The sequence below is a fragment of the Zosterops lateralis genome (genome assembly GCF_965231275.1).
Source record: "Zosterops lateralis genome assembly, contig: HAP1_HAP1_SCAFFOLD_255, whole genome shotgun sequence".
NCBI lineage: Eukaryota > Metazoa > Chordata > Aves > Passeriformes > Zosteropidae > Zosterops > Zosterops lateralis.
The window spans coordinates 6105-18433 of NW_028154441.1; the positions used below are offsets into that span (position 1 = coordinate 6105).

Consider the following 12329-nt stretch of genomic DNA (forward strand, 5'->3'; position numbering starts at 1 on the left):
AGGGGAAGAACCGGCAGCCCCGAGGAGGCGCAGGACCGTCCCCTGCAGCCCCTGTCCGGGCGGGCTGGAGCCCAGGGACACTGAGCGCTGCCACCGCCCTTTGTGTCCCTGTTGGGAACAGGAGAGGCGGGGCCTGGCAGGAAAAGCCGAACTTCGGCGGCTTCACCCGGCGCTGTGCCCGGAGGGACATCCCAGCCCAGTTTCACATCCGACTTTTCAAATTCGGGAAACAATGGAATAATCACAGGACGGGATCGCGGCAGTTCCGTGCCGCGCGCCAAGCCCGCCCCTCTCCCCCATTGGCCGACGTCTCCCGCCGCGTCTCCTTCTCGCGCGCTGATTGGTCAGAGCTGGGCTGAGGGACGATCCCGGCCCGCCCACTCCGCCATGCTCGGATCGGCCCCCGGAGCGCGGAGCGACTCTGGAAACCGGGACCGGCCCCGGGAGCGGCGGCAGCGGCCGGAGCCCGGTGAGGCGGCACTGGCGGAGCTCGGAGGCGGCCCCAGCGCAGGTGGGAGCCGCGCTCGGTTCTGCCGGGGCTCGGGGCTGGCTGCGGGCGGAGGGGGCGGCAGGGGGCTCCGGCGGGTTCCTTGTGCCGTGTCGGCGCCGTGTTGCCCGTGGCCTGAGGGCGCTGCGGGAGCGGCTGCCCGCGCTCTCCTTCCCGCCGCTGCCTCGGCAGGAGCCGCTGCCGGAGCAGCGCCGGCTCGTCCCGGTTCCTGTGGGGAGGACGGAGGTGGCCGCCCTGTCCCCGGGGGGGGCTCTGCGGGAAAATTCCCAGAGGTGGCCAGAGGTTTGTGTCCCCACAGGAGCCCGAGGAGTCCTGTAAAAGTGACTTTATTCCTGAACAAAGGGAGAGGCCGTGCGGCCTTTGCCGGGGGGTCTCTCCAATTGTTGTAGGACGCGGCCTCCTTTTTCTCCTGATTTTCCCTCCTGCATCTCCCTGTCCCTTTGCCCCGTGGCGAAGGTCCTTGGAAAGTTCCGACTTCCCGATCCGCCTCCTGCATGTCCTCGTTAATATGCGCCCCCCTTTTGTAGAACATCCGATATTCACGGCTCTGCTCAGTCTTTGTTCTTCTTCTCCGTGTTCAGGAATTTCGCAGGGCCTTGGCTGAGCACAGTCCGTGTCAATGAGGAAGATTTTCTGAAACTGATGGATTCTCCCGTTCCTCTCTTATCTCCCAGTCCCCGGCCCTGTCTCCAAGCAGATTCACTCGTTGACTCTGTTTTTTCTTGCTGGGTCCTCTTTGGTTTTGGGATTATTGTCAGTGACCTCAATTCTGAGAAAACGAATATTCAGTCTTTGAATATTTTTCAAAAGTTCGATAAGGGAAAAAGCAGGACCATGTCCAGCGCTGGGTGTTCCTGGCGATCAGCCAAGGGACCCGTGTGTGCGTTAAGACAGTGTTATCTCTGTACTGTTACTTTACTAAGGCACATACATGTTCATGGGTTTCATGCATTATTCAAATATTCTTGGTAGCTTTCATTGTTATAGAAACTTTGCTTTATTTTGGGTTTCTGTTCTGGCTTATCTAAATAACATCCTGTGGATCAGGTCAATATATTTTATTTCTTCTTGTGGCTTCATCCTGTTGTTTCACACTTCCCAGATACTGAACAGGTAACAAATTCTTCTCTAATTCTTCTCCCGTGCTCTGGTTGGTGTCACCCTTATCACTTGGAGAGGTCAGTTAGCAGATGTGGGAAACAACCTAATTGCTTTACACAGTTCTCTCGGTTACAAGAAGTATTTTAACATTTTATATTTTGCTAAGGCCTGTGGTACAATACATTCATCACATAATTATTTCTATAAGCTGTAAGGTGAATACATCAACATAACACTCATCACACTACTATTTCCATGGGCTTTACTGTGCATACTAAAATGAGAAATAAATTTTATTAACAGGCGGCTAAAAGGGATTTTAAATTCCACTGCACTTGAAATCAATAACCACATATAAAGACTAATGCACAAATGTGAAAGCCAATATTATCGGGTCATTTTTAACAGTTCCTGTCCTTTTGTAGCCGTGTGTGGCTCAGGAGGCCTGGCTGCCACCTGCATCCCCTTGCTCAGCTGTGAATGAGCTGCCCTCAGCAAGGTGTGGTGCAGGGCCCAAAGATGAGAGTTGCTGTAGCACAACAGAGGAGAAAGAGCATTCGTTTAACCCAGGGCTGCATCAATTGATCTCTTTTCTCAATTAAATCATCCCAGACTTGGATTCCCAAGTGATTTCTCTGAGCCTGTGGTAGCACAAACAGCCCAGTGGTCTGATGCTCCCTGTGTGACACAGACAGTGCCAGCACATGTTGGAGTGGGGAGAGGGATGATTCCCCCCACTTGTTGTAGTGAAGTTTTCACACCATTCTCCACTGGCTGTTTCCCTTTGCAGCTGAAGCAATTTGTGTTGCAGAGTCAGATCTCCTCCCTGTGGGCTCTGCCTTTGGCTGTGCCAATTCCATCTGTGCAAGCAGGCAGAGCTTGGGCTGAGGGGCAGAGGGAATCAGCCCAATTCCTCCCGCAGGCCAGAAGAGCCTGGTGCACTGTCCCCACTTTTCCCCAGCAGTGTTAATTTGCATTTCTAAAGCTCCTCTCCTGGCTGCCTGGAATGGAGCTTCTCTTCCAGAGCAGCCACTGAATGACTCACATGTGCCCCCCCACAATCTGCTTTTGTTTTAACTGTTAATTTAACTGTTTAATTCTTTTAACTGTTTATGCCTTAAAGGGTCACCTTTAAAGCTCTTCTAGTTTTGCAAAATGCAGCCTAAAGATGAACATCGAAAAACCCAAACCGAAATTTTGCCATCACTAAGAGCCTCACACAAACATAGACAAAAACATTTCAAAGTAATCAAGTTTTATTTACTTTTCCTCTTAGTAGTAGGAATTGATTCTCACCCCTGGTCCATATGTAACTGACAATATAAAAGCAGGATTATCATGAGAAATTATTGTGGTGGTGTAATCTTGTCACAGAAACTGCGAGAAGAACAGAATTTGTCCCACAATATTTTCAGTGTTAGAGAGTCAAGGCATTACTTGATTTTGGCCAGGATGTGCAACAGAAATCATTTCATCCACTCGTAGCCAGGGTGTGCAGAGGAAATCATTCCATGACACGTGAGTTTTACTGGATTTTTCCTAAACTTTCTACAGTCTGAATCCATAGAAATCCATTGGTTTGATGTTCATTGCTTCCAAGTCGCTGAGTTCTGAGTATTTGGTTTCCTATTGGAGCCGGATTTCTTTGCCTCTGATGTTAATTAGGTCCCCACTCCTGGATTTCCTCATCAGCCTTTTCCAGACCAGGTGTCTCCAGCTATTCCAGGGCAGTGTCTGGGGCAGATGTTGGTTGCTGTTTGCTGATGGTCGTTGATGTTTTGTTGATGGTCGTTGTCTTTGTGGGTGTCTTTTGGGCTATTCCCAGTCTGCTGAGATGTTAAACTCATCTCTGTTGAGTGGTGTAACATCCTTTAAAAGATAATATTTAAAATTCCTTTCCCAGGGCAAAGGCAAACCAAGCCTGACTAGAGAAATAAGATTTTTTTTTTTAAATTTGAACTTGGTATATTTTGGAGCAATGTGATCCCATCCAGCCCCGTGTGTGAGTGTGACTGAGAGCCAGAGTGGAATTGTCCCGTTGTGTTCCCCAGCCCCTGTGGCGAGTGCAGGCACAGAAAGGCCTGAAGCTGAAGCAGTGGCAGCAAGGCTGGGCCCCCAGTGTCTGGAGATGGCCCAGGAGGTGCCCAGGCAGACTATTCCAGCAGAGGATCTGTGGGCAGGCACAGGGGCTTCCCCCGCTGTGGAGCCCTGGCTGCTGCTCCGGTGCCTTCAGGGCGGGTCAGTGGTGGCCTCCCATCCTCCTCCTGCAGCCGGGAAGTCCAAATCTCCTTTGGGCCTTCCGAGCCCTTGAGCCCAGGGTGAGGGGTCCCCCCGTGCTGAGCTGTGCTGGGGCTGTTTCTGTGCTCAGGGACACTTGGGATGGGCCACTTGGCCCCCAGTGGTGCTTCTTCCCACTCCTCAGGCAGGGCCCCATGTCCTGGTTGGATGGTGTGAACAGCAAAGTCCCAAGGCAGGGTCTGTGCCAGCCCAGCTTCCAGTGGGAGAGATTTCACAGGAGACAGGATTCTGGCCACAGGCTGCTCTAAATACACATCCCTTATCTCCAGCCTGCACTAGGTGGAGAATTGCCAGGGGAAGGAATTCCAAAGATCAATTCCAAGGGAGATAATTGAATATCTGCCCTGGATCTGGCTCTTATTCTTGCCAAAGCCAATGGCAAAAGCCCCACCTGTGGCATCTTGGTTTCTGTCAGCAGCTTCCAAAGGTGTTTCTTTATTTCCCCATTCATTCTTTCTACCTGACCTGAGCTCTGGGGGTGCCAGGGGTTGTGGAGGTCCCATTGTGTTCCTAAAGCTGCCAGAACCCCCTGAAGGATCTTTCCTGTAAAATGAGTTCCCCTATTGTAGTTTATTGCTTCCACAATCCTTTCTCTTGGAATTATTTGTTTCAGAAATAGCTTTCTAAGTGATCCAGTGATTACTGCAGAAGTCAGAATTGCTTTTGGCCCCCCTGTTGGGTGACATGGTGTCAGCAGGAGATATTTCAGCCTTCCTGCTCAGGGCATTTCAGTCCCAGGCTCTCACAGGCACACACAGCTCTGCCGGTTGAGCTGACCATGTGGGGGGTAACCTGTGCTTTGTCTAATTCCCTTTCCTGAATAACAGCGTGTCTTGTAACTCTTTTCCCTTCTGCTGCCCTTGGAGCCCCATCCAGAAACACCTTTTCTCCCTGAGGCCAGGGAATGTCTCATCAATCTCTCCCAGCCTGGCTCTGGAGCTCTGTCACCTCAGTGCAGTCATGGGTTTCTCCCCAGCCCCTGTGCAGGCTGTTCCAACAGGAGGCTGGGTTAAACCCTTCCCCTGTCCTCACTTCTAAATCCTCCTGTGCCACTGAACAAGTTTCCTGCTGTAATAACCCAGCCCTGCTCTTTTGGTTCTCAAAGCCTGAACTTGATGCCAGACTTGGACAACAGGAGATCCTTGTGCTGTCAGTTTTCAGGCCTCAGGTCCCATTCAAGCTGTGGCTGCACAATTCTGCAGACAGTGGGGCCACTCTGGCCACTGGGTTAAACATTTTAGCACAAGAATTCCTTTGGCCTGGCCCTGTTTAACACTCACATACAATTCCAGTTCATTTTCTGAATCTGGAGGAGCCATGGCTGGGGCATCAATCATTTTGGGTTTTTTTTTCATTTCTCAAGTTTTGTTCCATTTCCCATGTCCAAACCATAACATTGAGGCTGTGTGGGGTTAAAAAGTCATACAATGTTTTAGCTAGAGCAGAGAATCCTCAGTCCAGGTCCTGCAGTTCCCTATTAATCCTCAGAATCGTCACAGCTGCTTTTTAGACTTGGGTAACATTTCTGAGATTACCAAGCCCTTCCTTCCCTTCCTTGCAATAGGGTTTTGCTTTTAGACACCACTCGTGCTGTGTAGTGACATCCGTGGACGGCAGGGACAAGGAACTCTGCAGAGCTGAGATATTCTAGAAACACGTGGCTTTATTACAAGGGTGATGGGTAAAGAGGGCTTTGCCTTCAGCCACCAGCCTGGGCTGGAGGGAAGCCCCGAGAGAGAGAGGGGAGAGAGAGGGTAGAAGAGAGCTCAGGGGTAGAAGTGAGGTAAGAGTGGGGGAAGGGATAAGACAGCAGGGATAAGAGAGAGGGGGCAAGAGCGTGGGGGGAAAGAGCAAGAGAGCAAGAGCAAGAGAGAGGGCATCTTGTTACAATCCATTCTCTCTCTTTTTGTGTTGAATATTCTTTCACAGTGACCAACCGGTGCAAGATCCAAAACCTACAAACTTTGCATGCAGCCTATGAGAACTACTATATTACCATGTCATTTTATATTCTAAACTCTAAAGACTACTTTTCTTATCTGCTTTTTCCCTGATCCCTTGCAAAGTGGAAAGGCTGCATTCCTGAGTCCTTTTGTTTCTGCCCTTCAACCCATCTCCAGCTAATCACCGTTTTCCTGCCTCCCATGCCTACATGTCAAAGCTGGCTTTCATTTCTATTGCACTCACAGGTTTTTCATCTGCAGTATTTCTTACCAGACAATCATATCCATAAGTCCTTCCTGTCCCACCTTTCCCAACAGTGCTGGTTGCTTCAGAGTAATTTGGAGAGGCTGGGAATCAAATTTTCCCCCTTTCCCTGGGGCTGCCCACACTTGTGGGTTCACTTCAGCACAGGCCTTGCCAGACATTTGACACAGAGGTACAAGAGAACTGGCCTCTGTATCACCTTTTACAATATTAATTTGCATTCCCAATTGAGCCATCAAAGGCCTTCCCAGTAAATTACAATCACAATGAGGAGCAAATAAAATTTCATGCATTTCAAACCCATCCCTGGCATCTGCTGATAGTGGTTGAATAAAACACAGCCCCTCATCTTTCCCACTTGTCCCCTGGATAATCAAAGACATTTTTGGCCTTTTCCCCTCTTAGGTGTAAGATTGAGAGTGGGTGGAGAGGCCCCTGTGTGTATGAGGAAAGGCCTGGTGTGGATGCAGCCCCAGGCTGAATGTTGTCAAGGGCTCCAGTGTGGTGGGTCCCTGGTGTAATGGGAGCTGTGGCAGCCCTAGGAATCCATGTCCGTGCAGGGCTGGACTTGCTCCTGCTGAGGGTGCTGCTGTGTGTGCTTGCAGTGTCCCTGTGGGCTGCAGATGGATCCCTGCTTCCTTGGCAGGGGCTGTTTGGGTGGGCTCTCCCCTGCCGAGGAGGGCAATGCCTGTGCCAGGTGCTTGTGGCCGAGCCCGTCCCCTCGGTGCTGGGGCCCCCTTGGGCCCTGGGCTTCATCCCTCAGGGGCTGTGGAAACTCTGCCATGGCCTTTGCCTTCAGCTTGGCCTTTTCCTGCTCCCTTCTTGCCTTCACCTGCTGTGCCTTTGTGCCCAAGTGCTGCAGGGGCTTCTTGTGCCCCTCGTGCAGCCCCCCTGAGTGCCTGTGGGTGCTCATCCTCTGACAGCTGCTGAGCTTTCTGCACAATCATTCCTTTCTGCAGGGCCCAAACAAGATCCTTCAAAGATGATCTGGATCCTTCCCGGGATAATGCACATTTCCCAGCTCTTCCTTCCTTCCTTCCTTCCTTCCTTGGCGCTGGTGCTTGTGCTGGCCGTGCCCTGCAGAGCCCGTATCCCAGAGCCGGTGCCTGTGGTGCCGCAGTGTCCAAAGGCGGCTCCCCCGGCGGGCAGGGCCGGCAGCTCCACGGGGCCGGGCAGCGGCCGGGGCGTCCCGCAGCCTCCTGGGGGCCGGGGGCCAGTGCCGGCCCTGCCCGGGGGGTGGTGGGCTCAGGCAGCGCCCGGCGCTGAGCCCCGGCTGCCCCACAGCCCCGGCCGGGCCCCGCAGCTCCCCACAGGCCCCCAGCCCGTGCTCCCGGTGCCGCCCCTCTGCGCCCGCTCCTGCCGCTCCCCAGCACAGAGAAACCCCCTGGGATCCTGACCTCCTTGTTTGCCTCTCCTGCCAACCGGGGCTACAAACCATCTGCATCAGCTCCCAGAGTTTGAGCGTTACACCCTGCTTGAAAACGTCCCAGTCCTCAGTATTTTTCTCTTCCTGCTCTTTTCCATCATCTTCTTTCTCACCACAGAGATTCCTCCTGCTGCCTCTTGCCTTAACTGTAATCCTGCACCCTCCCCTTCCCCCTCACCCTTCCCAGCACACCAACACCATCCATCCCCTGCTGTCTAAATCCCTTCTGGACTTCCCTTCTTGCCCCTCTGGGTGTCCATGTCCTTAATTACCTCTGGGAGAATGATGCCTTGGGAAGGCTGGCCAGAAACAGAGACTGGACAGAGCTAGAGAATAAAGCAGATATTTATTGAAAGCTCTTTAGGGCAGACCTTGGGCAGGGCAGGAGCCTGACCAGGGCTACACTCAAGATGGACTTCAAATGGTCTCCTCATGGACGACTGGTCATGAGGTCGTAAACTTTGCTGTTTTGGTCCATTTGCATGTTGGAGCCCAGTTGTCCAGCCCCAGGCTCAGGTGGTGAGGTGTCATCCTTGTTGTTTCTCTCTTCAGTCCCCCCGCGCTGTCGTGGCGGGAGCGGCTGCAGTGGGGAGCGAGTGCGGGCGGGAGCGGCCGAGAGCCCAGCGCTGCCCCAGCTCCATCCGTGCCCCTCCGGTGGGATGCTGTGGGTTTGGGGGGGAAGAGGGAGCCGGCAGTGGGTGCTGGGCCTGGGGCAGGAATGGAAGGGAAGGAGAAGCAGGGTTGAAAAAGCAAGTGTTTAAAGGATGCTCATGGGAGGAGAAGGTTGGATTGTGCAGGAGAAAGAGGAACAGTAGGAGGAAATGGAGTGTTAGAAGGAGTAGGGGCACAGGAGGAGGAGGAGCAGGAGGAGGAGGCAGCAGAAGGTTCCACCCCTCCCTGTATCTGCAGCCTCCCCCCAGCCCCAGGAGTGTTGCCCCCCCACATGCAGCAGGTGACCAGGAGGAGGATCCATGATTTTCGTGGGGGCGAATCTTGATGTTTCTCAGCTTCCATTGGCTAAATGTTGATGCTTTGGTTTTTTGAAATGGGCTGAATCTTTGTATTTTAGAAGCGGTTTTGGCTGAGTCTTGATGTTTGGGGAGTTTATTATCTGTGTCTTGGTGTTTGGAGGACTTTTGGGCTGAATCTTGGTGTTTTGGAGGTTTTCACAGACACAAGGTACCCATTGACTTCTTGAGAATAACTTGGGGAAGGAGGAACCCCCAGCCTAAGGTGCTTTCCATTTGTTTTTTCCCCAAACCAGGATTTTTCATTGCCAAGGAGTGCCCAGATGGAGAAGGAGGAGGAAAAGCCCCAGAGATCCCGCAGGAGGAGGGGCTGCAAACCCAGCCCAGGGAGCTGCGAGGAGGAAAGAGCCGCCCTGTGCCAGGAGGGCGGCCGGAGATCCAGGCAGAGCTCAGAGCTGGTGGAGAAGCCTCATGGAGGGGAGAAGCCCCACAAGTGCCTGGAATGTAGGAAGGGTTTCAGGTGGAGCTTTCTCCTGATTCGGCACCAGAGGATCCACACTGGGGAACGGCCCTTTGAGTGTGGGGAGTGTGGGAAGAGGTTCAGTGACAGCTCCAGCCTGAGGAAACACCAGGTGATCCACACTGGGGAACGGCCCTACGAGTGTGGGGAATGTGGGAAGTGTTTCAGCTACAGCTCCAGCCTGATCCAGCACCAGAAGATCCATACTGGTGAACGGCCCTTTGAGTGTGGGAAATGTGGGAAGAGGTTCACAGACTGCACCAGCCTTATGCGCCACCAGGTAGTCCATACTGGGGAACGGCCCTATGAGTGTGGGGAATGTGGGAAGAGCTTTGGATGGAGCTCTCATCTGAGAAAACACCAGCGTGACCACACTGGGGAGAGGCCCTACGAGTGTTCTGAGTGTGGGAAGAGGTTTCAGACCAGCTCCACTCTCCTCAAACATCAGCGGATTCACACAGAGGAGAGGCCCTTCCGCTGCCCCGACTGTGGGAAGGGCTTCAAGCGCAACTCCACCCTCACTGTGCACCGGCGCATCCACACCGGGGAGAGGCCCTACGAGTGTCCTGAGTGTGGGAAGAGGTTTCGGGTCAGCTCCAATCTCCTCATCCACCAGCGGATTCACACAGAGGAGAGGCCCTTCCGCTGCCCCGACTGTGGGAAGGGCTTCAAGCACAACTCACACCTCACTGTGCACCGGCGCATCCACACCGGGGAGAGGCCCTACGAGTGTCCTGAGTGTGGAAAGGGCTTCTCCAGGAGCTCTTATTTGACCCAACACCAACAGAGGCACCATAAGGGAAGCCCCGCGAGTGCCCCGAGTGCGGGAAGAGCTTCGTGCGCTGCTCCAGCTCCATCCCCCATGGGAGGATCGGCGTTGGATGATCCCCAGTGACCCCGTTGGGCAGAGCCCTGGTGATCCGTGGTCCTGGTGATCCGTGTTGGGAAGACACCTGGCTGGGGGAGGGATCCACTGGTTCCTGTCTCCCTGTGGGCAGCTGGATGAACACGGGGGCAGGAACATCCATTGGGACACAGACGGACATTGGGAATTCCTTGGGGGGAGCAGACTTGTTGTCTTTCAACCCCAGAAAATCTTTTGTGTTCAATTCTGTCTTCTGGGGGTATGGGGAGACAGATGTAGTGCTAAGGGCAATCCTGCCCCTATATATTGCAGCTGTGTTAATTACTGAAGAGTGAGAACAGCCTTGCCCTCACAGCTATGGGTGTGATACAAAAGTGAGTTAGTTGGTAGAGAGTCAGTTGGCATCTGCTGGCCGTGCTGTGAGGAGGAAGGGACAGGAGGCTGGGCAAGGGACAGATAAGGTGAGCCACTGCATGAGGGACAGACAGGGTTCAGTGGCTTTTCTAGGGACAGGAAGCAGTGAGCTGGAACTGCCAAAGAAAGAGAGAAGAAGGAGAAAAAGAGCCTGAGCTGTGTGGAGCTGCCTGGAGGATTGCTACATAGAAAAGGTATGAAGAACTTCTAGATAACAAGGTGCTGATACTTGAAGGCCTCTGAAGTTTTTGTTGAAGCACTCTGAGTTCATGGCCGTCTCAACTCCAACATGGGGGCATCAATAAATACTGGATAGTCTTGGAGGTGTTTTCCAACCTCAGGGATTCCATGATTTTGATTTCCTATTGCCCAAGAGTGTCTTCCACAGCCAAATGGTGATGATCTGGGGCAAAGACCGAGATTTTGGAGATTGCAGTGGAAACCCCTCCAAAAATGGTATTTCCCTCCCATCTAAGCATGTGGATGCTCATCTGGCACAGACAGGGAAATCCTTTTCTTTTGGCCTTCATTTGCTTTTCATTTCTCTTCATTTAAAATATCCAACAGTGTGGTAAAAATAAAGACATGGAACTAAGACATGGTTGGGATGACAGGGGACATGGACATGGAGAGTGACATGGGGACACATGGATATTTGGGGGGTACATGGTCATTCATGGGGACACGGGGGGAACACGGGTACAGATAAGGACGTGGGGGACAATGACAGGGATGGAAACATTGTGGGGAGACAGCCACGGGTGAGGACAGGGTGGGACATGGCCAGTGACATGTGGGGACATGGCCATGGCCGGTGCCATGGGGGGAGCTTGCAGGGGCTGTGGGGGATGCTGGGTTTGAGGGAGCTGAGGGTTCCTGGGAGGGCCTTGGGGCTTGCTGAGGGCTTTGGGGACCCCAGGCCCAGCGGCTCTGGCTGTGCTGGGAGAGCCTGGTGTGACTCGAGGCCGGAGTTCTTCTGCCCAGCTGCTCCCGGCACCGTCCCCAAGAGTGGCCGCCCCCCCCAGGGCTGACGCCATCCGGGGTGTGGCTGTGGCTGTAGCACGAAGCAGCTGCGGGGCACAGATGGAAGTTGTGTCCATGGGCCGGGATAAGGAACAGGGAGAGGCCTCCGTTGTGATTTCCAAAGGTGTTTATTCCCCGGAGGGTCGGGGACAGAAAAAGGGGGCAGAACCTGGGCTGGCAGAGGCTTATAAGCGGGGGAGGTCTTGGGAGAGGACACAGTTTCCAAGCAATAAGGGTCACATGGGGGAGGAACACAAGGCAGGAGTACAATACATAGACCAGTGAAAGAACACAAGGGGAGGGAACAGCCCAAACTAACCACTAGGGCGTGGAAGGTTGGGGGATTGAAAGGGAACAGTCTGGAAGAAGGGTCAGGGTTAGGGTAGGATTGACAGTTCTGTAGGAGGAGGGCAGGGCAGGTCTAGGGAAGATAGACAACCAGGGCAAAACCAACAATACAGGGGGAAAGGGGCAACCCATTAGAGATAAATAACACTAGAACAATACAAAATAGGGGGGGGGTGTTATAGAACTGACCATTGAAACTGAGCTGCAGTTGAAAACACAATAAAAACAGGCTGCAACACGGGTGGAGGTTCTGGGGCAGCTGCTCAAGGAGCCCCTGACCTGGACCTGCAGCCCCAGGGTATTGGGGGCAGCTGAGAGGCCACAACAGGGAGGGGAAAGCCAGACAGAGCTGTCCCTCTCCAAAACTGCACCCCAAAAATGCCCAAACTCAGGGATTCCTCCCAGGAAAAAGCTGCCAGGAACTGCCTGAATTAAGGGAAAGGGTGGATGGGACCCCCAGACTGAGCAGGAGGGGCTTGGAACCCCCCAAAACCAAGCATGGGGACAGGGGTGGTGGATTGAAGGGCAGTGGGGAAGGCTGTGGAAGAGAGGGGGAAAAGAGGTAGCTGGGACCTGAAAGAGTGGGGGAAGGGGCTGGCTGGGACCCCCAAAATTGCATTAGGAGGGGTCCCACTCCTCCTCCTTTCTAA

The 12329-nt window shown here is 53.4% G+C and overlaps 1 protein-coding gene across 1 annotated transcript; it reads left to right on the plus strand.

The window, feature by feature from the left end:
* Positions 1 to 282: 282 nt before the first annotated feature.
* LOC310923746 (uncharacterized protein) lies at positions 283 to 11088 on the plus strand. Its single transcript, XM_083885672.1, has 2 exons — positions 283 to 511; positions 8806 to 11088. Exon 2 carries the CDS (start codon positions 8833 to 8835, stop codon positions 9922 to 9924), a length of 1092 nt encoding a protein of 363 aa, XP_083741798.1. The 5' UTR covers positions 283 to 511; positions 8806 to 8832; the 3' UTR covers positions 9925 to 11088.
* The last annotated feature ends 1241 nt before the right edge of the window (positions 11089 to 12329 follow it).